The 25,527-nt window shown below is 37.7% G+C and overlaps 1 protein-coding gene across 3 annotated transcripts in view; it reads right to left on the bottom strand.

Moving 5' to 3' along the window:
- Positions 1-25,527, bottom strand: part of RABGAP1L (RAB GTPase activating protein 1 like) — a 262,600-nt gene that overhangs the window by 203,131 nt on the left and 33,942 nt on the right. For all 3 annotated transcript variants that reach the window (XM_064454431.1, XM_064454429.1, XM_064454430.1), the window contains exons 8-11: positions 22,382-22,448; positions 20,342-20,444; positions 18,572-18,738; positions 13,074-13,218 (exon numbers count right to left, since the gene is read on the bottom strand). In XM_064454431.1, the coding sequence (XP_064310501.1) occupies positions 13,074-13,218; positions 18,572-18,738; positions 20,342-20,444; positions 22,382-22,448 (482 nt within the window). The remainder of the gene's footprint in view (positions 1-13,073; positions 13,219-18,571; positions 18,739-20,341; positions 20,445-22,381; positions 22,449-25,527) is intronic.

Genomic DNA, 25,527 nt, shown 5'->3' with positions numbered 1-25,527 from the left:
AGACAAGACCCACCTGCATTTAGATACTTCCCCTTAGAATTTAAAAAACAAACAAAACAAAACAAAAACAAAAACACCCGCACTCATCATAAACCTACAGGAAACTTGATTTTAAGGTTTCCCAATCTATTGCATACATTCACTAGATCTAAAGATGCAAATATGAAGATCTAAAATCCCCAAATTTATAATTTTAACTAAAATTTGATATCACTATAAAAGGATTCCCAGTAACCAAAGGAACCCATTAAGTTCCAGTGGAAGAAATGTATTTGAAGACTCAACCTTGCTTTCATTTTAAAGCTATCAAAAATATGATAAAGGCAAGTCTCCTCACTTACCATCTAGGCCTGGTAATAACTAAAAAAAGTTGAGTATAATTAAATGCATTACGTTTTTTAAATTCTCTCCTTGCCTGATTTGCCTAACTGGATCAAAGAGATCAATTATAAATTGATCCCTTCTACTTCCCATGGAAACAAGGAAAAAAAGTTTGAGGAAACCTTCTCTATCTAGAGTACCTTGTCCATTCAGAGATGCAAGGTACATATTAATGGTGCTGGTACATACTAAGAATCTCAAGAGACCTGCCTCACACCAGAAATTTATCATAAAACACAATTTCAGAAGGGTTTTGCACATTCACAGTAAAGGAAGACAGTTTGGCATAAAACTCTGAAAAATCGAGATTTGAATTACTTTAGAGAGACTGAAGAGCTACGGTGCATCTCTACAAGAGCTAGTGGTGAAAATATACATAAACAAATCTTGCAGTCTGAAACAAAATCTGGTAAAGATGAATAAAACAAATCCCCAACCAGATCAAAATGTTTAAAAATGAAGCTACACTGAATACTTTCAGGAACAAAGCACACTAGTTGTTATCTGATCCAAACTTGAGCTTGCCAAGGAATACTAACATCAACAAAATAGAAACAAACCCCTTCCTTTCTCACTACACTGGTATTCTATGCAAAATTCTTCGAAGTTCTTAAGGAGATCGGTGTTACAGAGCATATGTATTCTAGCAAGATGTATCACAAAGCTACAGTGCTTCAGTCCTGAAAATTCTTTCATTTGGAATGTATTATTCAGTTGCATGTCAGAAAATCACAGACCTCAATTAGAAATGCCATAAGCTCCCTTTCAAAAGACACTAATGTCAAACTTCAAAATAGAACAGGGCAAAGGAGAAATAATAAATAGCTTTAAAAACCTCTACTTTGTGTCCACTCTAAAGACTATTTACATATTCTAACATGTGTAAGCACTTAGGTATAAATTAAAAAGAAAAAAAAAAGAGGCCACGTGAGGAGTATTTACCTGCAGATGTTCTTCTCTGAGGTGTACTTTTATACTTTTTTTCCCTCCACATTCTATAGCCTCTATAAGCCAGCAGCATTAGCCAGAGCATGATTTTATTCATCCTGATTCTGCAGGAAAAGCCACAAATCCCTTCCTCTAAATGTATCATGTATTTCTCCCTTCTGCTTTTATTCACCCTGACCTCTCACAGCCTCTCAGCTGGACAATAAAACTTATGTCTCATCAGAATGGGAGAATGGGAGGTGTCAAGGGAGCAAGCCTGAAGTTTGTAAATGTGTATACACACAAATAGCCTTTAAGAATACTTAGAGGTAACAGTAAGCCTCTCGGGTCTTTTGCTTGTTTGTTTTGAACTGCAATGTGATTCACAAAAATTAACAAAAAACTCACTTTGTGGATGCCTCATGAACCAATTCTCTGAATTCAGCAAGCCTGAAGAATCACACTTCCACAGCGAGCATCACTCTGCATGGCTTCAGCACAGAATCAGAGAATACTTTGGGCTGGAAGAGACTTCTGGAGATCAGCTAGTCTGAACCCCTACTCCAAGCAGCCCTAGTTAGATCAGGTCACTCGGGAACCTGAGTGGGAATGCAGAGTCTTGAACACCTTCAAGAAAGGAGACTGTATAATCTTTCTGGACAACCTGTTCCAACACTCAACCATGCTCACAGTTTAAAAGAGAAGAACAAACCAATCCACCAAAACCATCCTTTTATCTAACTAGAATCGCCCAGGTTCCAACTTGTACCTTATGTCTATTGCCTCTCAGCCTGTTATTGTGCACCTCTGAGAAGAGCCCGGCTCCATGTTTTCCGAGTCCTCTGATGCAGTAGTTGCACACAGCAATAAGATTCTCCTCTGTGTATTTTCTTTTCTATCCTGAACCAACCCCCGTTCCCTTAACCCCTCATTGTACATCATGTGCTCCCACTATCTGACCAGCTTAGTGGCCTCTGCTGGACTTGCTCCAGTTTGTCAGTGTCTGTCTTGTACTGGGGAGCCCAAAACTGGACCCAATATTCCAAATGCAGTCTCACAGGTGCTGAGTAGGGTGGATGGATCGCTTCCCTGGACCTGCTGGCCAGGTTCCAGCTAATGCAGCGCAGGGCATGCTTGGCCTTCTTCCCTGCAATGGTACGCTGCTGATGGGTTTTCAGCTTTCTGCCTGCTGGCATCTCCAGGTACGTTTCTGCAAAAGTTGCTTTGTATCTGCCTAGTGTCCAGCCTGTCTTGTCACACAGGGTTATTCTACCCCAGATGCAAGACTTTGCGCTTGCCTCTGTTGAACTTCATGTGGTTGCTGCCAGTGTGTTGCTCCAGCCTGTCCAGATCCCTCTCAGTAGGAGCCCTGCCCTCCAGCATTATCAACCACTCTCCCCCATTTGCTGTTGTTCACAAACCTGCTGCGTGTGCGCTCGTTCCCATCATGCAGGTGATTAATGAAGACATTTAACAGCACTGATCCCAGTAACAATCCCTGAAAGATACCACTACTTACTGGATGCCAGCAGGACTTTGCACCATTGATTGATTCTTTCATCCCAGCAGTCCATCCAACCTCCTATCTCATTGATTTAATGATAAGGATGCTGTGAGACACAGTGTTGGAATCCTTGCTAAAAAATCAAGGTATATAGCATCCACTGCCTGGCCCTTGCCCACAGCACAGGTCACAGTGCACAAAGCAGTGAGGTTGGTCACAATGATTTGCCCTTCATAAATCTATGCTGGTTGTTCCCAATGACCTTGTTTGTCCTTCACATCTTCGGAAACTACTTTTGGGGGTATTTGCTCCATAACCAGTCCCACGGACTGAGGTTAGACTGACCTGGATCTTCCTTCTGGCCCGATGACATTTGCTTTTCTTCTCTTGGGCATTTACCATTTGCATGAAACAAATACAGAAGCCTGTACAGACACCACTCAGCCTGGGGAGGATATCTGGATGACAGATTTTGTATATAGCCTGTTTTGTTAGTATCCTTATAGACAAACATGAATATTTTAAAAATGGTCTCTCAAAAATCTGTAGGACATTCAAAAATTAACTAAATCTAACTGAAAAGAAGATTGGCAGCCTATTGGATATATATAATTTTGTGCCTACTCCATTCAGAAACACTTATTACATAAATTATTCATTATATGAGCAGACTATTCAGAATAGGGCACATAGAGTTATATTTTAGATGGTCCAGCACTAATATTTATTATGTAACAATACTCTATTGACTAGGCTCAATTATAACTCACCCACCCCCACCCCCCCTTTAAAAAGCAGACACCAAGTTACGGAAGTGCAACCATTGGTACAAAAGACCTCTCAGTGCTTTAGCAGAACCTTTAGCGAAATAAACTCTAGCTCGTTATTCTTGATAACCAATAATTTGGAAAATGCTCCCCAAAGTGGCCCATCTTCCACACAGCAGAGGCACCTCTTTGGATTTAGTCTGATCCAGAATAGCCCGAAAAGCTGTTTTTAGTGGAAAACAAATGAAACTTTCAGAATTACAATAATTAACCTTTGATATGAAATAGCAATAAGGTTATTTTGGGTTGGGGGTGCGTGCATTTGGGTTTTTTTGTTTATTTGTTTTTTATAATGAAGTATTTGTAACTGGTGACATGCCACAACGGGACACCCTATGCAGTAAAATGGCTGTACACATTTGGAGCACTTAAAACCATGAGAGGTTTTGACTGTCTCCCAAGATAGGAACAGAGTGATTAAGACGAGCCTTATGAGAGCGCTCCACTAGGTTATCTAATTTCTTGTTTTTTAACTTGACTAAAGAGAACACAGGTCTTGATCACATAGTCCCCTGCAGATATTTCCCTAAGCAGTTCATTCCAAGGACTTCATTACATATCTCTCAGTTTGAACCTAATTCTTTCTACCTGCAATTTATGCCAGTAACCTTTTTCACCTAAACAATTTTAGCACCTCTCTTCAAAAAAAACCAACCACCCAAAAAAAAAAATCCCAAACCACAAAATAAAGCCTTTCCTTTATTCTTTCTTCTTTAAAAAAAACTCTGCTTCTTTCCTTAAAAAACACATTCTCCAGACTTCCTCTTATTTCTAATTTTTTCCTCCAGAGGTGTTCAAACAAAATACCAAGGCATCAAGTGTTCAAAATAGAACAATTATGAACACAGTGACTCTTTATTATAAGCAAATACCCCACAGACGAACACCATACACACACAGAGACACAAAATCTTGGCCTCTTCTTCCCCCTCATTTACTTTGATAGCTGAAGGCTTTTGAGCCCACAAATACAGAACATGGAGCACTCTTAGAAGGTAACACTAGTATTCACAGCAGCACTGGCAAGTTGTGCAAAGACTATAACAAATTATGGTGAGAAACCAACTCGGTAAAAAGTCAAATAGCACCGATGTTCCTCTCCCCAATCAGGTACTTAACAGACTCTTTTGAACAAAAATAATCAACTATGTTTATTGGTATTTTCCATTTTTGGCTTGAGGAAATAGATTCCATTTAAGAACACTCATGTCAACAAAAATTGAGGTATTAAATATGCTTGAATGTTTTTAATCCTCCTGTTTTTACAGTAAAAGAGGGTTGGGGATTTTTTTGTTTTGGGGTGGGGATTTTTTTCGAATGGGCCTTTTTTTGCATCTTTCTTTACAAATTTTCCTGTAAACGATACTCCCCTCATCCACATTTAGCACCCATTATATAACTACAGAGGTACTTTTCTAATAGATTCAGTTCTCCTTAAAGAAATCTACGAGATCACCTGAAATCGGACAACATCTTAGAAGTCAAACTCATTTGTCAGATTACAAAAAAGGCAATTAAGGTGGAAAAATTGTTTCAGAGAGTTCAAGCATAAAAGTAAATAAGTGAAGTACAACCTAAAATTAGTAGAAATGCATGAATATAGCAGATAAAAATGAACAGGTGGGATTTGAGCACTGACGTGAAGAAGAAAAAGGGATTTTTAATGACTTTTAATTGAGAAGCTGTTACAAGAGAAATAAAGAGTAGGTGGAACCAAAAAATAAAATAGTTGGAGCAGCCTGAAGGAGAAGGAAATTAGGTCATGAAGATAGGTAGGAATAGAACTGGAATACTTAAAAAATGAGAAGGTTGATTTTTATGTAGGAGAGGAACAAAAATGAAGGGGGAGCTGAAGTTGGCAGCATATTATCAGGGCAACGAGATATAGACGTTACTGACATGGAATCATTCCATACATACTAGATAAAAGAGGATCGTGAGAAAGGCCACAAAAAACCCCAAGTTTCCATTTATAAGGTAACAGGAAATTATAGAGCATGAACTAGAGTTTTGCCAGGAAAGCCAAGAATGAAACAAAGTTTAAATCGTTAAATACATTCTAGTATTAAATAAGGTAGATCTTCAGAAAGTTTCAACTTTTGAGTGCATTACAAAATATTTTGATGAAGACAAAAAATATTTCAAAATGCCTTCCAGATGATACATTTATGAAATCACAATCCTCAGTACCTTTTCTAATTCAGAGGAAAAAGCAATAATCAGGAGCAGAAAACTATGGATTTATGAATATGAACAAAGACAACTTGCATTGAATTCTGCTCACAAGAACCTTCTCTTTATATGTAAGTTACATAATTAACTGGAGAAGAAAAATTCATCTGGCAGCTACTGAAGTACATATATAAAGAGAGTAAAAAAGGAAGATACCTGAATTCTTCACTAAAAGCAAACCAGTAATAGCAAAAAACCCATATTTTTATTCTTATTACTTTTCATGAATTATAAGATACATATTTTTCACTTAAAGTCATTCAAGCAAAAGCTAATGCTGGCAAATCTCAAAATATTCATTACCTTGCAAACAGTTTGCAAATTTAATTGCTTCTCTACGTAACCAAAAATTCCAAAAACCTACAGTTGCTAAACACAAAAAGAGGGTGGAACAGCATGGGATGAGATGATTTCTATCTTTCATGCACTGCATACGATAACGGTTTTCACGTTATAAAGAAGCCACACTTCTACTGGGAAACAATTCTGTTGGTTGGGTAAAATGGCTAGCCAAAACGACTTTTTCTTTTTAATACAATAAAGATTTCTGCATTTATAAACATATCTTAGTTCTGTGCCTTATAGTTTCTACACAAGCCCTGCATCACTCTCATATTAAACAAAAAACGTTAAAAAAAACCCACAAAAATAAACCTTAACTGTGCATCCAAATCTGAGTGTAGAAACACGCGCAAAGAGATGATTCTACCCTTGTGTAGCAAACATACAAGCGGGCCACCACGACATATCTAAATTTGATGTACAAATGCTTAAAGCTGAGTAAAAGATGGAGAAAAAATTATCGCTTCATTTTGGTAGCTTTGCTCCCACACAGATGACAAAGCCAACTAAATGCTGCACAGTGGAGGTATTCTTGTAAATATAAACATCTTCCACATGTACTGTGCTGTCTGAAAACTGACATCTTCGAGAACACTCAAGAAAATCAAATTTGAGATGCTATCACAATTCTAAGGCAATGCAATTCTTTACTCCGTATTACTAATTTAAAAATTTGTAGATTAGTATCTGCTGCTGTATTTGATGTAACCAAATGAAAAAAAAAAATAAAAAAATCGACATTATAAACACATAAGAGTTATATATTGCCTAGCATTTACTTAGAGTGCCAAAGCAGTACTCAAGGCACTTTGATTATAAAATACTTAGACTTAATGAAATACTTGAAAGCTAATGACCAAAACTAAAAAGACAAAAATCTCAACTTTGAGGTTAACAATAATTAGTAGGAAAAAGCCAGGGGGAACTGCTTGTTGAAAAAAGTCTTTTTAATCACCTTCATATAAGGGTGGTTAAATAAGAATTTTTTTAATACTATGAAATGTGAAATTATATGAGCATAGCAGTGGCAGCTTGAGGCCACACAAAACCATGGCACTCACAACTGAAACCTGAGAGCAAACCTCTAGCAATAGTAAATTCTAATTCTTAATAAGCCAACGGGATTGCAAATCCTTTTTCAAACTACTTTCAAACCACCATACTGTTTATAGGCAGACAACAAAAGACAGTTGCTACCAAAATAAAGCATCCAAAACATTCAAAATAATCTGCAATTGCTTCCAGACAAGATGCAAACACCAATTAATGCTAATTTATTACTGAAAAATGTATCTTTTATACCACAATCTGGAGTGGTTTTATGTAAGCTATAAAAAAAGGACTGAAATCCAAGGAACATATTTCACCTATGCACTTTCACCTATGAACTTTTAAACTAAGGGATTTTTCAGTATTTTTCCCCATCATTCTGCAAGAATAAACGAAGTTGTCAATAGATTTCCCTGGAGTATTCATGAACTGCAGGCCAGAATTATGGAATTATATTTTGCCTTGAACTTCTTATCAAAGAATCCCTACCTACAGCGTGCTCCCAGATGCACCTTGCAGGAGTGTCTTGTGGACACTGCAGAGAAAAAAGGGAATGTAATAGCTCAGAGTAAATCCCATTAATTTCTTGAGGGCCTAGCCTGCAAACCTGGCTTACAAATGAACTCCAACTACAATCTGGGTTACAGGACAGGGAAGAGCCTGAGCCCCAGGCAGGTGACCTTCCCCGTACTTCCATCTCCATATAAACCTGGAACAGAAATGATCTTGAAATTCCCCAATTTTCCATTTCATTTACAACCCTGCAATATCATTAAATTCTTCTGTAACCCACAAAAGTGCTTTAAATTCAAAACATTTCAAATACTTGCCTCTTAACAGAAAGGTCATACTTGCATGAACAAATTTAAATACAACTGTAAGTAACAACAAAAACTGCCACTATTCAGGCCATATTAAAAAAAAAAGTCCTCTGCACTCTTTTTTTTTTTTAATATACTGAGGAAGGGATCATATTCTTTCTGGCAGCACAGTAACAGGTGCAGAAATCAATTCAGTGCATTTATTGTTATTAAAAATCATAGAATCATAGAAAAGTTTACTTGTAAAGTATGAAAATAATCCAGTGCAAGAGAATGGATAGAGAGTCTATAAAATTACATCAGGCTCATCAGGAATATTTTCTTTTCATTTGGAAACTATAGATCTGCATTCTTGAGAAATGCTTGTATTTTAAAACTCATCTCTCGTAGAACTGCAGCAAAGGGTCCTTGTCTGAAGATAGCCACTAGCCAAATGACCTCATGAATTAAAGATTTATAAAGTTTTAGTTCATTTTTATGAAGAGAGCAAAAAGACTCCAAAACAATGTAATTCATCTTTTTAGGAGCCATCAACATTACTCCGTATTGGATTAATATAACCAACAGTTCCTATGAATTGCCTAAAGCTATTTTTAATTTGGATAGAAATGCAGAGTTGACTATTTCCACACTACTAATGTCATTCTTCTCACTCAGTCATCCCCATTTGTTCATGCTATTCCTCATCATAAACCCCTATTTTATCACAAAATACTCTCAATAGCTGTACTGACTCCTAAAACACCGCCTCCTCTACTCCTTTGCTTTTCTGAGTCCTGAAAACAGCCTCTACTCACCCACAACTTTTGACACAGTATCCTAATTTAGTCCAGCTGATTATCTCTGATCATTTAGTATTTCCCATTCCTTATCGACTGTACGTACCACCTTTTTGTGCTGTGCAATACATGACGCTCAGATTTCTTTGGAGCCTTCTGGGTCCTCTATCCTTTAATTTCTGTTTTCATTGCCAAATTTCACCATCTCCACACTGAATTTCCATACCACTCACATTAATTTTTCTATTGTATAATATCTCTTTTTACTCTCGGAGTTAAGACAGCTACAGCCAACACCGAGGTAAATTTTTACCCTCTCATGTTTTTCATTTCTTCTCTTTCACTCCTCTTTCTTACTTCTACAGCTTCATATTTATATATAATTTCTTCCTATTAAAGGCCAATAACTAAGCACCAAACGCATTTCAATGGGATTCTTTTTGGTTTAAGTCCATTGTTTACGGATCAGTATCCACTATGCTGTCAACTGCACCCCTGCTCAGTTTCCAGCTGTCAGAAAAGTAATATCTAAACCACCAAGAAATGTACTGTTGCAGTAAATAAAGACACAAACCCAAACAGTCTTGCATTCCTGGAAGTCATTTGAGAGTGTTCTAGAGGCAATCTACAACTCTTGCTCAGAAACTACTGGGAGACTTGGTAGGCATGCTATCTTTTACCTAGCATGAATTACCTGTTTCAGGATGTCTGCTAAACAGCCTGTGTTTACTCTGCATGCAATTTATGGATTGGAACAAGAGCTAGTAACCAGACACTTGGGACCACATGAAAATTCAGAAAAAAAAAAATCTTCAACTCAGTTACAATCAGCTTAAAGACTACTTTTTGGTTTTAACAGGATCGCTCCCACTTACAGTGATCCTTAACCTTCTAAGATTATTCTGATTCACGAAGAAACTCAAATGGAGTTACCTAATATTCTCCTGAAATGTTATACCATACTTTTTTTGAAAGAAAGTTAATAAAATAGTCAAGCCAAAGGAAGGTTATCATTTCATGTATGGTCTAAGCAAGCACTGTTGCTAAAAGAAGCCAACCTATTCTTCCCCTTCTCCTTTGTTATTTGTTTCTAGGACTACTTTCTCCTTGCAAAGGCTTCTGATGGAAAGCAATACTCTCAAATCCTTAGGCTCACACATGCAGCCAGCCACTTCATCCTGCTATAGAATAACACCACAGTAAAAGTGGGGCGTGCAGCTTCATTTTTTTGACTAATGCAATATACAAACCATCAGTTCTGTGCGTTCTCACTTATTCTTAATGCTCCAAAAAGGAGAAAGATTAGTTCAACCAATTGTGCTCTGCACCTTGTTACAAGGTTCTACTCAAAATTAAATATTAACAGTGAACTTTTCTGCTTATAGATAAAAATTGATACTTAAATCCACTTTATTTTAAACCTTTCCAGGAAGTATAATAATTCCCTCATGACGTATTTTAATCTTTTAAAATTATATTCTGAATTTAACAGAAAACTTCTGATCAAGGAGTGTACTTTATATTCTAGGTTTTGACAATGAATCATTAATATTTTAAAAATTATTATCTCCAAAGAAAGGAACCTTAGATGACTGGGTTGCCAGAAATATCTATTACAGTATTAATAATTTTTAAAAGTGAGGTTGACCTGAAAGATGTGAGTAGCTATTGCACAATCTTTGCAAAGATCTTAGGGTTTTTCATATAGCTGTTCAGGTTAAAAAAAAGCTAAAATGAGAAAAGAATATTAAAAGCTAAGAATATTATTTACAGAATATATTATCTCCATTTGCTATAAGCAGTTGCTGCACATTTGAAAGGGACTATGCCTAACACTAGTACAGTAATTATTTTAAACCATTAGTGGGGAAGTGAGAATCATGTTTGAACTTTCATTAAAACAAAAAGCACAAGAATATTGAAAAAATGCCTTCTTTCTTACGAACATCTTTATTCATATACTCATGACAAAAGACATCCCACTGAGCTGTGTGTACACACACACACAGAGTACACAGAAATCAGGTAAAGTGCAAGTGAGGCATGCATTCTCACAGCATTATACAAACAAAACTGCAATGTATAGTGCTTCTGAAGCAAAGTAATATTCTGTAGGCACATAGCAGATATATAAGGATATAGCAAATAAAATAAAGAGAACAGATAATAATCCTCAATATCTGTAATGGGAACACCAGCCTCTGGCCTATGAAATAGTAAAGTCCTTATAATGCACACCTGCCCTAGTCCAGTTGCAAGCAGAAAAAAAAAAAACACTCTATGGCCAGGTAGCTACCGTTCTCAACATTAAAGGAAAGAAAAAGCCTTCTTCCAAGGCTAATACAAGACATTGTAAACTCAAGGGTTTTTTTTTTTCCATCATCATAATTAGTACCCTGAAAAGAAAAAGAAAGAAAAAGAATGAAGAGATTTATTTAGAACAACTGCAAATGACTCATTTAACCTGCATATCCACTAGGATAGATAACTTCTAGGCAGATAACTCTAAATGCAGTTTCCATGAGAACAGAGTCACATCATGGTATTTTTAATGTCTTCTCTTAGGAAGTAATCTACATTTAAAATATGGAAACTAGCATTAGGAAACTAAACCAAAGTTAAACTTAGGTTTACACCCCAGTAGAATACTTTTGTAAATAAAGCCATAATTAATAGTACCAAGAGGACAATATCCACATTATTACTAATTGTGCTACATTCATCAAATTGTGGATGGTGCTTTACTCTTCCCAGTAAGAAGCAATATTTTAAAAAGTACTCAAGTAATTACTTCAACCCTATCCTATCAAACAAGCTCCAGAAAACATGCTGACTGTACAGCTCAAACATCCAGCAAAGAAAAGAACGCCCACAGGTGTTGAACTACACTACACTGAACCACAAGACCCAATGGTCAAATCTGAAATAATTCTTGCTACGAACAATGAAGCAATCCCAAACACCAATTAAATACAAAAGCTTCTTTAAAGAAAATAGTATTATACTATTCAGAAGTGGTACTTGATATAAAGGAGGGAATAACAGTGATAATCAACGCCCATCCCACTCCCTCCCAGGCATCAGTAGAAGGTTTTCAATTCACCGTGCCTGGCTGTGGGTTTTGTAAGCCTGGTGCAACATTGGATACATCAGGTTTTTTGATTCTAACTGGAAGAGAGTAACCACATAACCATACCTCTCTGCTCCTGACGGTGTTAATCCCAGCGATCTGATTTGTATTGCATAAGCTATTAACCAACTACTTACCTATAAGTAAGAATCAAGAAGGAATTTTTCCACTGTAATAAGTGAAACATTTTATAGTAGTGACAGAACAGTGCCAGAAATCTGAAGAATAACTCTGTACAACCGTCATGAGTTCTGGTAGGTCAGATATTCTATTCAAAAAGGGCACGTAAAAAGCCTATTCTGAATGCCGTAGGCTAACCCTCACAGTACAAAGAGATGACAGTAGGCAAAGGGCCTTCAAAAGAAACAGACCAAACAAACAAAAAAATACCGGTGGAAAAGACACTAAGGTACTCTTGGCTTTTGAAGGGACAGGCAAATACACTGGGTCCATGAACAGCACGAATCCCTAACATGATCCCCAACTGCACTAGGGAGTATTTGGAAAAGCCCTAGTTATAAATGAGGGAAAACGAATCCCGTGCTAAGCAGACAGTTTGCGGGGGGGGTTGGGGGGTGTCCCCATATGAGTCTGGGATTTTTTTGTTTTTCTTCACCAACAGGCATTTAAAGGCCATCTTCAAAGACCAATCCAATGCTGGCCTTTAGCAGCACATTCAAGGCAAATGGCTTCTGATCAGAAGAAAGTCCCTCTAGAAAAGGTTTTCTATCTTGTTATTAGACCAATTCTTCCTCTCTCGCAGATTCTCTTTGTAGACTGACAACTTCATAAATTGCATCCGCAGCACTTGCGTGGCCTTTTCCTTTAGTAACACATTTTGAAGCATACAGTAAAATGGACACGCATTATCTGCTGCTGCTACTAGGAGAACTCTGAATAAGGGGTTGGTAAAAACACCATTACTAAAGAATTGCTGCTAGTAGAAAATTATGCATGTTCTTTTTGTCCAAAAGAGTTTTATTTCTAATAGACAGTAATAGGAAGAATTAAATGAGTAAATTAACAGCAGAAATATAACAGTACTATCTATGGGAACTATAAGTGCTCATTTATTCTTACCTTCTTCTGCCTCATCCTCCTGGGATGACGTAGGCCCTCCTCCACTCGTTGGGCTGACCAATTCTTCCTCTCTTGCAGATTCTCTTTGTAGACTGACAACTTCATAAATTGCATCCCCAGCACTGGCGTGGCTTTTTCCTTCAGACTAAAAAGAAATGCATGTATTAGGTTTCCACTGTTGATAAACACAGTTCTAATAGTATACCAAAACCAAACCTAAACACACACAAACAAATCTCCTATCAAGGCTAAACAGTAGTTTGGGCAAGACTCCCTCAATTTCTTTGCAATGGCACATGGAAAATGGCAGTAACTGACAGCACTGTTCCTTTAAGTTTTATACGTAGAAAATATAATTAAAACTTCATTATTTCCAAAGCTGCCTCTTAACCATTTTAAGTATTGTTCAGAATGATGATAAAAACTTTCTGATTTAAATATAGCTATAATGAGATGAGGTCAAAGAGAAACCACAGCAAAATAAAAGAGGAGAGAACAGGAAAAATACTGTAGTAACTGAAATCACAGGAACAGGTATTGAACGCCTTAGGGCAGAAAAAAAAAATAGTAGGGGGTTTGAGTAGGTAGAGACAAGACTAAAGAAGAAACAAAACCTCATGCTTTCAGAAAGCCATAAATTATAAAAAGCTCCTTGTAGTTTTTTATTCCTTTCTAAAAAAAAAAAAAAAAGGAAAAATTAATCTTTTTTCCAGAGAGTATAATTTGTAATATACTCCTTTCAGTGCCAAAATGTATTAGCTATAAGGTTTGTTTGTAGCCAAAGTTTTATTTATCTATTACTTTTATATATATATATATATATGTGTGTGTGTGTGTCCGTCTGTCTGTACAGGTGTATAAATCACGAATATCTGTCAATCTAACAGTTAAATTATCTTGGAAATTTGTGTGTTGTACCTGTAACTATATATAATTGAGGTCAGAATGTTTTCAGTGGAAAGCACTTTGTTCTGTAAAAGCAGCTTTTCTTCCAAATCCATCTCTTTAGGAATTGGATAACTTTCATGGCTACCTACCTCAAAAGCTGGGGGGGCTACCTACCTCAAAAGCTGGGGGGGCTACCTACCTCAAAAGCTGGGGGGGCTACCTACCTCAAAAGCTGGGGGGGCTACCTACCTCAAAAGCTGGGGGGGCTACCTACCTCAAAAGCTGGGGGGGCTACCTACCTCAAAAGCTGGGGGGGCTACCTACCTCAAAAGCTGGGGGGGCTACCTACCTCAAAAGCTGGGGGGGCTACCTACCTCAAAAGCTGGGGGGGCTACCTACCTCAAAAGCTGGGGGGGCTACCTACCTCAAAAGCTGGGGGGGCTACCTACCTCAAAAGCTGGGGGGGCTACCTACCTCAAAAGCTGGGGGGGCTACCTACCTCAAAAGCTGGGGGGGCTACCTACCTCAAAAGCTGGGGGGGCTACCTACCTCAAAAGCTGGGGGGGCTACCTACCTCAAAAGCTGGGGGGGCTACCTACCTCAAAAGCTGGGGGGGCTACCTACCTCAAAAGCTGGGGGGGCTACCTACCTCAAAAGCTGGGGGGGCTACCTACCTCAAAAGCTGGGGGGGCTACCTACCTCAAAAGCTGGGGGGGCTACCTACCTCAAAAGCTGGGGGGGCTACCTACCTCAAAAGCTGGGGGGGCTACCTACCTCAAAAGCTGGGGGGGCTACCTACCTCAAAAGCTGGGGGGGCTACCTACCTCAAAAGCTGGGGGGGCTACCTACCTCAAAAGCTGGGGGGGCTACCTACCTCAAAAGCTGGGGGGGCTACCTACCTCAAAAGCTGGGGGGGCTACCTACCTCAAAAGCTGGGGGGGCTACCTACCTCAAAAGCTGGGGGGGCTACCGGGAAGAAGTTTGTTTTCTTTTTATTTCAAGCTGGAAAAGTTCAGAGTTAAATTTAAGTTTTTCATTTTCAATAGACTTTCTCATGAAAAAGAAATTAGTTACCTCTACTTCAAGCAATGGATACAAGGTTGCAAGTTTTAAAACAAAAGGAGTATTAGTTTCTCCTTTGAGTTACAGTTCTGAACACAATTATTATTTCGTGATTAATATATTTGTAGAGAATCATATAAAACTGTAAACTAATGATTGTACTAAATGAACCAGCCAAAAATTTTGTGGTAATTGTCCTTTGTGCATCTTGCCTAATCAGTTAAAATGAGGTAGTTTTCTAAACATATTAAAAACATCAAATTAACCATGAAAAAGACAAAGAACACAATTTTGGTTAGAGAATATTTGATTTGTTTAAAAGTCAAAATTATGATACATTTGGAAGACTCCATGACGCCTTCGCTGGAGATGCACATGAACTGCTGACCAGCACTTGCAATTTCAACAAGCTGGTGAAATCATGCAGATGGGTAGCTTAAATAGGGACTGCTTGGACTGACATAATATACATCATTTTATACTGAGAAAATTTTCCTACTGTATTTTAGATTAATCATTCAGATCTGCTTCCTTTAAAGCTGACACTCCCCGGAAGGAGTGCCTCCAATTATCAGCCGGTTTTGCTGACTGAAATTCTCATGAAGTCAGCTTAATGAACTTTGGGATTTAGTCATAAATACCCTGCATTTTTTAACATTTAGCAGGATGATATTAGAGCCATTATCCCTGTTTTATTCTCACACAACACCATTATCAAGTAATTACCAAGTACTTGGTTAAATCAATCAAGTATTGATGCCACTAATATTATTAACTATCACTATCTATAGCTTTTATTTTTGAGGGAGTAAGGCACGAGGTACTATGGATTTTTTTGTACGTTACAAGAATTAGAAGTCTTCGGCTCCTTGCCCATGTTCTGACTAACTGCAAGACACATCTCTATAAAATGCAAGTAATTTGATTATTTCTTTTTTCTGAAGCCCAACTTTGCTATCTACAGGAATCCACCTTTACAAGGATCATGTTCTAATGATAAAAATGTGCATGAATAACACAGATAGATGGATAGACAAATAGATAGATGGAACAGTCCTACAATCGCACCTGAATTTATGTCATTCTTCATATCTGACCGCACCTCACCAAACTTGGTTCAGAGTATTAAATCTATCTGAATCCTTCCTCAGAAGCATTCAGATTTTCCTCTGCCAATACAGACAGGTCCCACTTACCCCTTGCAGGAAAATGCCATTTCATTACTTGTTTCCTTTTGGAACATCAGGAATGGATGCTTCTTTACTGAAATGGGCACCTTGCTGAGACAGCTCAAGTATAAAGTTTTCTGCCAAGGGCTCTGCATGCTAGAGCTTGGAACTGGGCAGACTGCATGCATGAATTTCTCACCCACAGTCAAACACACTGCATTTGCACAATGACTGACAGCATTGTCATGATTTTACACCAGCAGGAAATTATACCACAGGATTCCTTGTCCTGTGCAGAGAAGCCATCTACCTTCAGAGCTAAGGCTTTTGATATTAATCCACTATTACATTCCCTAGAATCTACTTAAGCTCAACTGCTTTTCCCAAAAGTGCATAAATGGCTGATCCCAATGCCACCTGCATTTTCCAAGGAGTAAGAGTGCGCTGAGGTACAGCATCTTATCTGCAGGAACGCCTATCACAAACTGCCCAGCTGATAATTGCCTAAATAAAGACTTGCTACAGGTCAACCAGAGAGATGCTGTCATCCATAATCCGGACGTAATCTCGTAGAAAGATTACAAAGTTTAAAAGCATTTATTTCCCAAAAATCTGCAGAACAGCTCCTCAGAATTTTACAGCAGGAAGAAATTAATGTGTTTCTTCAGGGAGGGGAGGCACATGTATGTTGTCACATTATAAGGGGTAAGAAAGAAAAAAGAAAGCATCCATATTACTCAGTTAAGAACAGTACGGTTGCAAGTCATTTAAGAGGAAAGCTTAACTGATTACAGATAGTATCAAACAGTTGAGAACGTCATTTTCTAACGTATTTTCTTCAAATTTAAAATTTAGATATTCTCAGTATTCGCATAACAGTTGGTTTTCTCAGATTTCCTTAAATTCTAAGTTGCTATGCTAATCTCTAGAGAAATGCAGAAACAACATTGCATGAAATTTATTTACTCACTGTTAAACACAGCAGCACTTTTGCCATGTAGTATCAACATAGCTTGTTTTTTCAGACCTATTACTGTGCCCCATAGGAAGATGACAAATACTCACATTAGGCTCAGTAAAATTAAATCACTGCTCTTTGGTTTCATCAGTCAAAGATGACAGACCGCTATTCCAGTGCAAACAGTACAGTTCGCCTCTGCTGTTCACTTTTTGAACCAATACCACAACGTAAGTCTTTGGAGAAAGCAGGTCAACAGTTGCTGTGGGAGGATGCAGTTGTGCATCACCCTACAATGATAATGGGCAGGCGCAGACGTTTTATGTACCTCACTCAATGCCAAAAACAGAAGAGGCTATTCTACTCAATAGATAACTCTCAACAAACATTACCAGATGAGATGGATGTATCATCTCTCAGTGCTTAAGGAAGAAATAAATGCACATTAATCACAAAAGCACAGGGCTGGTAAAGCTAACGTAGAGGGAATACACAACTATGCATTAAGCTTCATCATAACCACTCCCTCTCCTCTCTAGAATCAAGCTGTGTTTGTACAACTTGACTTAAAAACCAAACTCCAAGGGACTGACAAACTGAAATACTTCAGAGAAGAGTTTGCTAAAAATGGTTATTTCTTTACTGCTATTTGAACATTTCATAAAGTTACAACCATCAGCAAGAAATCCCATGACAATGCTAATTTAATAGATCAGCAAGAATAATGCACTTAGCCTCACATGTCAAAAAGCCCTGGGGCAGTGAAGGCCAAGAGCATAGTTCATTTTATACGCTCATCAGCAAACATTGGGTAGAAAACATGGCAACTTCTCCATGTAACAGAACTTAGTTTTCCAGATAATCTTCTTCCCAGCTTCTCTCTTTTTGAAAATATGGAGAAATCTACCTTCTCAGAAACTTTGAAAAAAACAGTAGTAGTACCCTAAGTTTTAAATTTCTGCATTAGTTTCCTTTGCCTTTGATTGATTATACCCTTACAGCCACCTACATTCACATTTTGAATCTCAGTAGCCTGGATTTCCCTTTGATGAACAGTAGTTGATTTCACAGTGAACAATTAGAGAGTCATTTCCCAGTTGTACCAGTCAAATGGACTTGCTTTAGATGTCTGCACACAGGTCAGATTGTATGAAGTTAGAGAGTATTCAATAGGTAGATTCAAAATTGTTTAAGCCCACAAAGCCAATGACTTATGACTCATTATAATTGAGTTTACAAAGGCACCGAACATTTATATATGCTACTTAACCATTATGAATTTAAGCATCTCAGCAATAACTAGCTAAAAGAAAAACTGGTGAGGTGGAGGTGGCACACTAACTTTTATAAAGGCCAAATTAAGACAGACAAAACAAACATTCCCAGCATCAACTTTTCTTTAAAAAACCAACATGCAATACCTGTTTTAGCTTCATATAAAAAGTTTCTGTGAAGGTTTTTCTGCTGAAGTACCAGAAGCGTTCATTGGCAGGATACACACGCACAACAGTCTCCAGCAAAAAACGGACTGGCTCTACTACTTCAGTAACAACCATATCCACTGCCACAGTCATGAATACACGTTTATCTAAAACACAAGAATAAGTCACATCCAGAAAAATTAGCCAAAGTTCAAATTCCTCAGAACAACAAATGACAAGTAAACTGTTGTTCCAATTGAAAACCCTTTCTATTTTATTATTGACCCTATTGCATCCATTTTATTCATCTGAGTTCTACACCCTACACGTCTGCTGAAAGTATGCATTAAACAGCGTGCCAAGTAACTCTGATACCTTTTTAAAACAAAGACAGGAGCAAAATGTCATGCAAAGAAAACAGCATTAAGATTTCTGTCAGACAAAAGGAACATGCACGGGATAAGATCACATTTTAAAGTGTAAACTTACTGCTGAGGGAATATATAAATATGTATAGCAGATCAGTGTCAAGGATTTCCTACAGCATTGTTCGTCCTAAATCCTCTCATAACACTAGGAAACACTTCAGACAATTTTTTGTATCTGTTCTCATACTCCACCAGTTACAAGGACTCAATATGTTTTACCCTTCCCTGTCCCACTCTGGGTCAGACAGTCCTCAGAACAGCAAAACATATTTTTTAAAGCAAAGCATGGATCAGTAATCTTAATCTGCAATAGCTCCATCTTCCTGCTAGTGAAGCGTAACTCCAACTTTTTCAAGTAGAGAAGAGTGCAGGATCAGCTGACCAGAGGATGAGACTGAAATACTCCAAGTGTATCCTGCAGGCTTACAGTGCAAGAAGAGATTTGCTGCTTCTGGAAACACTACCACAGAGAGAGGTAGTAACCATCATGTTGCATCACAACTGATATCTTTCTTGCAAGAAGCACAGATTTTTAAAATAAATATTTAGAATCAGACATTACAGATCCCTAGGTTCCCTTGTCTTAGACCAAAAAGGCAAGTGGGCATTTAAAAAAAAAAAAAAAATAAAAATCAAACCAAACAAAAACCCCCACCACAAAACCAAACCACACCACAAACACACAAAGTCATATTGTAAAATGGAAACTGTGTCAAGCTGCACAGCAAGAGTTCCACCTGTATGCTACTAGAAATACTGTGGTTTGAAAATCCAGCAGCAGTAACAGTGACACTGACCATATATGCTTGGATATGCCTTCAAGCAACTGATGTGAGCTCTGCTGCAGGATGGGAAACAAACTCCAGATTTGCATTCAAAACTTTTACATCACATCAGATAACATCAGTTCTAGCAATAAGAAACTGTGCTATATAATCAAGCACTTCAGTGCATCACTTCCAGCTGCCCCAAGAGAAAGGGGATGTGATGCTATTTGTAATTAACTCACCTCAAAACTAAAAGAAAGAGAACAGCAGTGCCTAAAATTTATACTGCTTTGCTGAGTACAGAAGGTGGAAACAACTTCCACACACTTAGGACCAAAACGTCGTGATAACCAGGGAACAGGCATATAAGCCCCAAACACTAAATTTAACTCTCCAAATGAGCAGCAGACAGCCCTATGAAAAAAATATTCAATTTCTTATGTTGCATATGTTTATACACACTTTTGGAACATACTGGTATATGTACTCAGACATGTGCACCATGATTCCCAGGAGAAAATACATACACCAAACCCATGTCAGGTAAAACAAATTTACAAAGCAGATTAAATTACCTTTAGGAGTTTCTTCATTAAGTACTAGAAACATGGGTGCATTAGGATTCCACATTCCAGTAATTACATATGCCTTCCCATCAGAACTCTTTCCCATGGATTCCTAAAAATAAAAACATACAGGATTCTATTACGGTCATGGTTTGAGATCAAAGAGATTAAGCATGGGGAGGGGAAATAGTTCTAGGAACTTCAGAGTAAGGTCATGTTTGGTCTAGAGAACACAATCTAAATAAAGATTATTAAATAATAGACTGAGAAAGGTTCTAGGGAAATGGAAGAGAGAGAAGAAATATTAGAAGAGGAGAAACACTGTATAAGAAACTGAAGACAAGATAGTTTATCAACATATTCTTCTAATACTTATTATAAGCATGAAAGCATGGTGAGATGTCTGCCGCTCTACTTTCTGAGCAGTTGACATGGTTGTTTGGAGAGAATGAGTTACAAGAGACTTCATAAAATTGAACTGGCGCCACAGTATACACAGAAATGGGAAAAACAACAACACCACCACCCCCCAACCACTTTATCAGAATCAGAGTAAGACCTTAACAACTCCAACCCAAAGGTCAGGCTGATTTTTTTCCCACTCCGTAATGATACCTCTGACAGTTTTTCCCTGAGCTGCTCAGGCATGGATTTAAGTTTGTAAATGCCAATGGACTGGAATTCCAGTTCATAGGAACTTGAGATTTGAAGAGCCAAATTTCAGGACAGTATGCAAACAAAGTCAAAACAGCCACGTATGATAAAGTTAATAACAACAGCAATGACTCTATATCTGGCTAAAATAATCTTGTGTTAGACATCTGTTACTTCTACAAATTATTCTTAGAGACCTGCTATGAACAATCCAAGTACATATGAACTATTACTAGTATGAGGCAAGTTTTCTGGGACAGTTCCTATGGATCCAATAGGCCTGTATGGTCGCCTCTCTATAGATGAAAGGAGACTGCAAACCAATTTGTGGCAGAGCAATAAGAGTGACCGAGTTCTCCAGATTTAAGTAGGGAGAAAGGTGGTTGAAAGGAAAACACAAACTTGTATGTATATGGTATAGCCAAGAATTGAACTAATAAGTCATTACCTCCAGCAGTTAAATGTGCTTGAAATGTAAATGGTATAATAGGTGGAATGAAGACAGGAATTCAAGCACACAGACCATACAATAAAAAGGTGTTACATAGATTTATAGAAGTCAATTATTATGCTCCATAACTCACTGTAATTTATTCAATTTTCTAATCAAATAATTAAAATGGAAAAAAAATCGGTAGTAATATCAGCAAATAAATCCAGAAAAATGAGCTAGTACACACAAACAGGCAAATAAAGGACTCTGACAAAAGAACTAAATACTGATAGCTAGAATCATCAACATGAGTAAAGAAAAGGACTAGGCAAAACTGGGATAACTGTACAGCCACAAAATGTCTGATGGGTGTAACTCAGGTACTTCTTGAGTTGAAAATGGTTATATCCTTATCTACAGCAGGAAAGTGAATTGATATTATCACAGAAAGCATCATATTATGCTGCAGTTCTCTAGGAAGCAACTCGTAAAAAATGAAGACTGTAAAAGACAAATGAATACTTCAAACTCCGAGCAAGAATTTAAATTCAAATGAAGCAAATCAAGGCAAAGTTTTCAGCACCCTAGAAAAATAAGACCACTTCCCTGACTCCCAAATATAAAACACAAGTATTTGCTCTAAATTTTTAGGCAATGTGCTTGCTTACTTGTAACAACCAGCTGTCAGCTGACCCAATCAGTGCTTCACCAACTGAACAAAAAAAAACCACACACAAAAACAAACACACAAAAAACCAGATGCCACAGGTTTTGACATTAACTGAAATGTTTTGCCCATTGAATGTAACAAGTTTGTTTCTAGTTTGAAGATATAAACCCCAGGATTTAAGCAACAAAAACCAAACAAAACCAACAGATGGGAGACTTGTTTTGTTGGGTTTTGTTTGGTTTTTTTGGATTACCTCTATCTTACTAAACAGGTCATTAGAGCTAAGTATTACCATGTCTAGTAAATGCATGTCGCTGTTCTTCACATTTCGTCCAGGGCTTAGTAGCATCCCAAAGCATCTGTGAAGTTTATTTTTAAAGAAAAAGAAAAAAGGTAGCTATTAGCTTTTCAAAATACAAAAGTATTTTCTTGAACATAATGGCACAGCCTCCTACTGCTTCTAATTTAAAGAAAACCTTTCTTAGTAATTTTTTGTTAATGTTATGGCAACGCTCAGGAAACATCACAATATTATAGAAATGACAATGAAATTATTTTCAAGAATGAAGACAACAAATTACTGTCTGACCTGTGAACAATCAATTAGTCTCAAAGACAACTTAGAATATTAAGCTTAAAGATACCAACAACTACCATATGTTAGCGATAGGTTGGCAAGAAGAAATTCACTCTCTCCCCCCAGTCCATTTTAAAAAGTGTTTTCATACAATCATACAGAAAGTTACAAATTCACACTTTCTATCACCTGTAATGTCACTGGTGTAAAGTATCACGAAGCATTATGGGCCCTCAAAAAACCTAATTTGCTCAATTTTTAGACTTTCATTCTTTATTTTTTAAAACTGAACTTCTGTATTATACAGGGCCTTGAACTCCAGAATTCCAGTTGAGTCGTTTAACAAGAAAATGGTCTTGATATTTTTAAGAGTAAAAAAAAAAATTTCCGAAACATTCTGAGAACATTCAGACTTTCAAACTTTCTGAATATTGAAGGCGCTACTCAAAAGAGGACCAACTTGAATCAGGTTGCCCAGGGCCTTGTCAAGTCAAGTGCTGAGCGTCTCCCAGAACAGGGAACAAATATCTCTTCTGGCAACCTGTTCCAATGCTCAGCTCCCTTTGTATTGACAATACCTGGCCTCATTCAACAGAGTAATTTCCAAGGAAGTAACTTGTGTCCATTGACTCTAATCCTACTACTCTGCACCTCCAAGAAGAGTCTGGCTTGATACCCTCCGTGCCCTCCCACCAGGTATTTCAACGCACCAGGAAGAACCCCCCATTCCCATCTTCTCCAAATCTGACCAAAAGCAGTTGTCATCCCGGCAATCCACTTATCCAAATGAAAATTTAGATTTTCCAGCAAATGTAAATTGAGATTATTTGAACATTCATAGGTTAGCAATGAAGACAGAATAGCTTTTAGGCAAGCACACTATATGATGAACAGAGGTATAATAGCACCTATCATTTCAACAATGCTATTAACTGTGACAGTCTTAAGATATGCAATTACAACACCATCCAGTAAGTTTGCCCCTATTATGTTTTGGTATATGATTTTAATATTCCACCTCATTACACTTAAACAGTAACTTGCATCCACAATTATATTTTTCCTTCTCCATACTCTTTCACTACTAGAATCTTAAAAATAAAGTGGTAAATAATACAGCAGACAATTTTGATTTATCTGTATGGCATAATGCAGCACCATATAAAGCAACCAAGGTAGCTAGGATACTAGGACTTATATTTAACCACACAAGCAGGCTTCCCTCTGAGACTAATTAGACAAGGCAGAACGTTACAGTCAACTTACTACTTTTTGTTCCTGAGGTAGAAATAGCTCTGAGAGGGCTAGAATTTATAATAGTAAAGGGGTCACTAGCTTCTGGTACACATGCTAAATAAAACTAAGGCTAAGATTCAGAGGCAGGCAAAATATCTGTGCTTTTCAAAGACAACAGCTCAGAGGTCCTAGTTCTTGCTTAGCTTCTCTCAGATGTACACAAGTTCTGATGTGCGCTAGCCAAAATTTTTGGGACATATGCTTCCAAAAGAGTGGGAGTCAGGAACAAGTAACTCCTGCCTCTCACAGAAGCAGATACTTATGATGACTGGCAGCAACCTGGTACTAGAAGAGTCAAGGTTTCTCTTCCCACTAAGTTCAAAGAGCAAAACAACTTCAAGTGAATTCAGGACTCCCACTTGCAGAGGAGCTAGATTTTACACAAACAGCCGTCAACATGTTCTGACTCCGACTTGAGGACACTGAACCACACACCCAGGATTCAAAATGACCTGCACAGACTGTGGGCCTCAGTCTCCCCACTTCTGCTGTGTTGGGTTTTCTGCAGTTACAGCTGGCTAGCATGTAGCTACGTGCAGATGCACTGCTCTGTTTGAATTCAACTAGTTTTTAGACTTGCAAAAAAAGAACTAGAGTCTTTCTTCACCAATATATACTTCCATTTATATAAATACAAGTGCTACCCACGGGTAAGGCATATGATATTTAGTTAACATAGAAACATGAACTTTAAGAGTCTTCAGTACTACTGAGCAATCAGCCAATATTCTGTACATCAGTTTCAAGGACTCCAGTCTAGACTTCAACCTAAGCCTTATCTACATAACTTGGTATTAACTCTGCTGTATGACTGGTAGCATACTATATTTAAACACCACTGTACTGAGAACAGAGACAATCCTCTTATTTCTCAGAACGAAAGGCTATTTCACTCTTCAGAACAACTTTCTCAAAGCCTCCTGATTATTAACCAGAATTTTCTTGAATCCTGTAAACAACTGAGACTTGATAGCCCACATTGTGGTACTGAACCTGTGTAGCGCCACACATGACTCAACCCTGGGAGACAGGAATGACCATCATTTCTTTACCTGCTTTGACCTAGATAAAAATAGGCAAAACCCAGGTCAAACAGGCCACAGAGGTAGTAAGGGCCAAAGAAACTCAACTGAGAGTAACCTACATTATCAACCTTACCCAGCCACAGGCCCTGTCTGAACACCAGGAGGTGGAAGGTTTCTGAGTGATACCAGGTTTACTATTCTGAGACCATGAAGAAAGATTCTTGAACTCTTTAGACCAGAGACCAAACGTCTTTAGCAACGATTTTTCGCATTGCAATTTCCACTTAGAAATACTTTTTGAAGACACATTGAATTACTTAGAAGCTCACTGTCTGACATAACCTGAATTGAGCTTTTTCACCGGTTTTGAATTTTAATGTTATGCAGTGTAAGTGCATAAAAGAAGTCATAGACATGTGTACCTCATGTCAATTAAATAAGTTTTTATCAGCAAAACTTGTGGTGATAAATATAACATCCTAATTGAATAGCCTAATCATCATCAAAATAAAAGCTAATTTCCAAGGAAGGCAGCTTTAC

The sequence above is a fragment of the Phalacrocorax carbo genome, chromosome 6 (genome assembly GCF_963921805.1).
Source record: "Phalacrocorax carbo chromosome 6, bPhaCar2.1, whole genome shotgun sequence".
Taxonomy (NCBI): Eukaryota; Metazoa; Chordata; class Aves; order Suliformes; family Phalacrocoracidae; genus Phalacrocorax; species Phalacrocorax carbo.
The sequence above is the reverse complement of the archived record's forward strand: the minus strand, read 5'-3'. Positions and strand labels throughout refer to the sequence as shown.